Source organism: Impatiens glandulifera, chromosome 7 (assembly GCF_907164915.1).
Source record: "Impatiens glandulifera chromosome 7, dImpGla2.1, whole genome shotgun sequence".
NCBI classification, from domain to species: domain Eukaryota; kingdom Viridiplantae; phylum Streptophyta; class Magnoliopsida; order Ericales; family Balsaminaceae; genus Impatiens; species Impatiens glandulifera.
The window spans coordinates 24,903,002-24,907,158 of NC_061868.1; the positions used below are offsets into that span (position 1 = coordinate 24,903,002).

General features: G+C 37.4%; 1 protein-coding gene across 1 annotated transcript; it reads right to left on the reverse strand.

Moving 5' to 3' along the window:
- Positions 1 to 1,072: 1,072 nt before the first annotated feature.
- LOC124909636 lies at positions 1,073 to 1,585 on the reverse strand. Its single transcript, XM_047450299.1, has one exon. The coding sequence runs from the start codon at positions 1,583 to 1,585 to the stop codon at positions 1,073 to 1,075; it is 513 nt and encodes a 170-aa protein (XP_047306255.1).
- Between the last annotated feature and the right edge of the window lie 2,572 nt (positions 1,586 to 4,157).

A 4,157-nucleotide genomic window follows, 5' to 3' on the forward strand; every position in this document is an offset into this window, starting at 1 on the left:
CTGTTTGGACCGTCTTTTAATTGGGTAGTAGTAACTGGCGCTCATGCTAGAAACTTTGGTCCCATAAATAATCAGCCAGTAATTTAGAATCAGCAGACTAGAGCTCATTCCAGTCAGCCTCCTCTCGTTTCCATCAATACTCATTCATCAATAATATGCCCCTATGTATGCATAAATCATAAGGGTTTCTGTTTTATAAAAGTGTATATTTAACAACCATGGAAACCCTATCATTTATGGAAAACATGATGATCCTTGTCATACTTGAGAAAAACAGATTGTTTATAAACCATGCTTATCAATAAAACCATATTATACCATAAAAACATGTATTTCAAATATATATTAAAATTATACAAAAAAATACTTGAGATACATAGCTATGTGTGGATTTAAGAGTGAGTTTGAGAAAATGCTTGCCTTAATTTCAAATCTAGATAAAGAAGATGGTCTTTGTTAGGTTTTACTCTTGCTTTTCTTCAAAGCTCCTAAGTATTACTTATATAGAGAGAGAACTGAATTTCCAAATGAATCATGGTAATGGGGGTAGGGTGAGCTAATGGCTGCTAGGCTAAGTGGAAGGCATGCAGTTGGGGAAAGTGGAGATCATGCAATGGGTTAGGGTGAAATGCTATTAAGCTGCCAAGTGTTTAAATTATATGATAAGAAAGTAGGTTTAATTAGTGACTAAAGAAGAAATTAAATTAGGATTATATTTATCCTAATTTTCTGGCGGGTCGCTTACATGGGTCCCTTCTACTTGATGTTTTAGGAAAAATTCCTAAGTATAAATTATAAGCCTCTTCTACATTGTTCCTTATACATATTGTCCCACAAAATAATTGACACAACATTTTTATATCTCAGCCACTAATAATAATAACAGGTATATTCCTAAGTATGACTTATAAGTGAATACATAAGGGTGAATATTCAAGTAATGCACCCTTGACCCTACTAGCCTTTCATAACAGAAAAGGTGAGCTTGGGCATAATAATTCTTCCCTACTTATAAAAGTTTTGACCTCGAAATTTACTTACAGAACAGTTCATTATAATTCTTCTGCATATCCTATTCTACTTCCCAGTTTGTTTCTTTTATTGAACTGTTGTGCCAAAGCACCTTGACCATATTTGCCTCCTTATTCCTTAGCTTCCTGGTTTGCCTGGCCAAGATTTGGGTTGGTCGCTCTTCATATGACAGGTCCTTTGTTAACTGTACCTCTTCATAATGAATTACATGGCTGGCATTAGGAATGTACTTCCTTGAGTTGGAGATATGGAAGACATTGTGAACAGCAGCAAGGCTAGGAGGTAATACTAATCTATAAGCAACCTCACCAACTGTCTCAAGAATTTTAAAAGGCCCTATATATCTGGGATTCAACTTCCCTTTCTTTCCGAACCTGATGACTCCTTTGTAGGGAGATACCTTGAGAAACACATGGTCACCTTTGTTGAAGGTGATATCCTGACGCTTCTTATTTGCATAGCTCATCTGCTTTTTTTGAGCCGTTAACAACCTTTCCCTAATCTTGATAACTAGGGAAACTATGTTGGTGACGATTTGAGGCCCAATTAACATTCTTTCTCCAACTTCATCTCAATGCAAGGGAGTTCTACATTTCTTTTCATATAAAGCTTTAAAGGGTGCCATGCCAATAAAATATTGATAACTATTTTTGTAGGCAAACTATACTAATGGCAGCCTTGATTCCCAATCACCACCAAAATCTATAAGGCATGCCCTTAGTAGATCTTCCAGGATTTGGATCAGTCTTTCAGATTGACCATCTGTTTTGGGATGAAATACAGTACTGAATGCTAGCTTCATCCCCAAACCTTTGTGTAAGCTCTCCTAGAAGTGTGAGGTGAAACGAGGATCTCGGTCGGACATGATTCTGGTTGGGATTCCGTGAAGCCTAACGATCTCTTACAAGTACAGCTCCGCGTATTGATTCATTGAGAAAGTTGTCTTTACAGGTAGGAAATGTGCTGATTTAGTAAGATGATCTACTATTACCTAGATATAATTCAATTTTCTCAAGGTTAGAGGTAATCCAACAACAAAGTCCATGGCAATATCATCCCATTTCGAAATAGGAATGGGTAGTGAGCAGAGAAGTCCAGTAGGCCTTTGATGCTCAATCTTAACTTGCTGGCAAGTTAAGCACTCACTAACATACTTACTAATATCCTTCTTCATACCAGGCCACTAATACATCATCTGCAAATCTTTGAACATTTTGGTTTTCCTGGATGAATAGAATAGGGACTAGTATGTGGCTCAACCAATAATTCTTGCCTTAAAGAACTTACTGATGGTACCTATAGCCTATTCTTATGATACACCAGATTATTCTTCTTGATATACAAAGGTGTCTCTCTCTTCTCATCTATTTGCTTCCATAAGGTGAGTTGTGGGTCATCAGTTTGTACTAACCTAATTCTTTGTACAAGATAAAGAACAATGTCTAGAGTTACAAGAATGCACTTCTGCCCTGGCTCAATCATAGTCAGATTTAATTTTTCTAATTCTTGAGTAAGGCCAGATTGGGTAGTGATTTGATTAAGCATACATGACTTACGGCTTAAGGCATCATCTACAACATTGGCTCGCCCCGGTTGATAAACAATTTTGCAGTCATAATCTTTCACCAGCTCCAGCCAACGTCTCTACCTCATATTAATCTCCTTTTGAGTAAATAAATACTTCAGACTTTGTTGATCGGTAAATATTTGAGACTTCTCTCCATAGAGATAGTGCCTCCAGATCTTAAGAGCAAAAACTACAGTTGCTAATTCTAAGTCATGGGTGGGATAATTTCTTTCATGAGTCTTCAGGTTCCTTGAAGCATATGCCACTACATTCCCGTTTTGCATAAGTACAACTCCTATTCCACTCTTTGATGCATCTGTACAAACCAAAAAGTTGCCTACTCCTGATGGAATGGTAAGCACTGGGGCAGAAATAAGACACCTCTTTAATTCATTAAAACTTGCCTAACATTGCTCCGACCACACGAATTTCATATCCTTGCGCGTTAAAGTTGTAAGGGATAGTGCTATCTTAGAGAAGCCCTTGATGAACCTCCTGTAATAGTCTGCTAATCCAAGAAAGCTCCTCACCTCGGTCATGTTCTTTGGCGTCGCCCACTCCTTAACTGTCTCCACCTTTGATGGATCAACTTCTATCCCCTTTGCTGAGATGATATGTGCCAAGAAAGCAATCTGTGTGAGCCAGAAATCACACTTACTTAGCTTTGCAAACAACTGATTTTCTTTTTAAGACTTGCAAAACTATAACCAAGTGTTGCCTATTCTCTTCCTCCGAACGTGAGTAGATTAATATATCATCTAAGAAAACCACCACAAACTGATCCAAATACGAACGAAATACCTATGCATCTGCTCCATGAATACAACTGGTCCATTGGTTAGCCCAAATGGTAGAACCAAGAACTCATAATGCCCATAACGGGTTCAGAATGTTGTTATCTTTATATCCTCTTCCTTGATTCGCAACTGATGATAACCAGATCGCAAATCAATCTTTGAAAATACCAAAGCACATTGAAGTTGATCAAACAGGTCATCAATTCTGGGCAATGGGTACTTATTCTAAATTGTCACCTTGTTTAGCTCCCTATAATCAATACACAAACTCTTGGACCCATCTTTCTTATTCACAAGAAGGACTAGATAATCTTGCAATTGATCTTTTAGCTCCTTAATTTCTATAGGTGCTAAACGATAAGGCGCCTTTGATATTGGCAGAGTCCCCGTCTTCAGTGTTATAGAGAACTCCACATCCCATTTCAGTGGTAAACTTGAAATATCATAAGGGAATACACTAGGGTAATCCTTTACTTCTTCAATATCTTCTAGTTTGAGTTTCTGCCCAACTATCATAGCATAATTATGAGACATCACTCTAGTGACTCCTTTCAAAAAAACAACTTTCCTTTAAATTCAGGAATCCCACGAAACTGAAAGGTCTTCCAATTCTGATCTGTTAGCACCACTATCTTCTTATTACAATCAATTCGCGCCTCATGACGAAATAGCCAATCCATGCCTAGGATCAAATTAAATCCTAGTATATATGCTACCATAAAATCTACTCACATCTTGTAGTTCTGATTATAAACTAGGCA

Bases quoted from the DNA above. Each gene is read 5' to 3' on its own strand.
- LOC124909636 (XM_047450299.1), bottom strand. From the start codon at position 1,585: ATGTTAATTGGGCCTCAAATCGTCACCAACATAGTTTCCCTAGTTATC.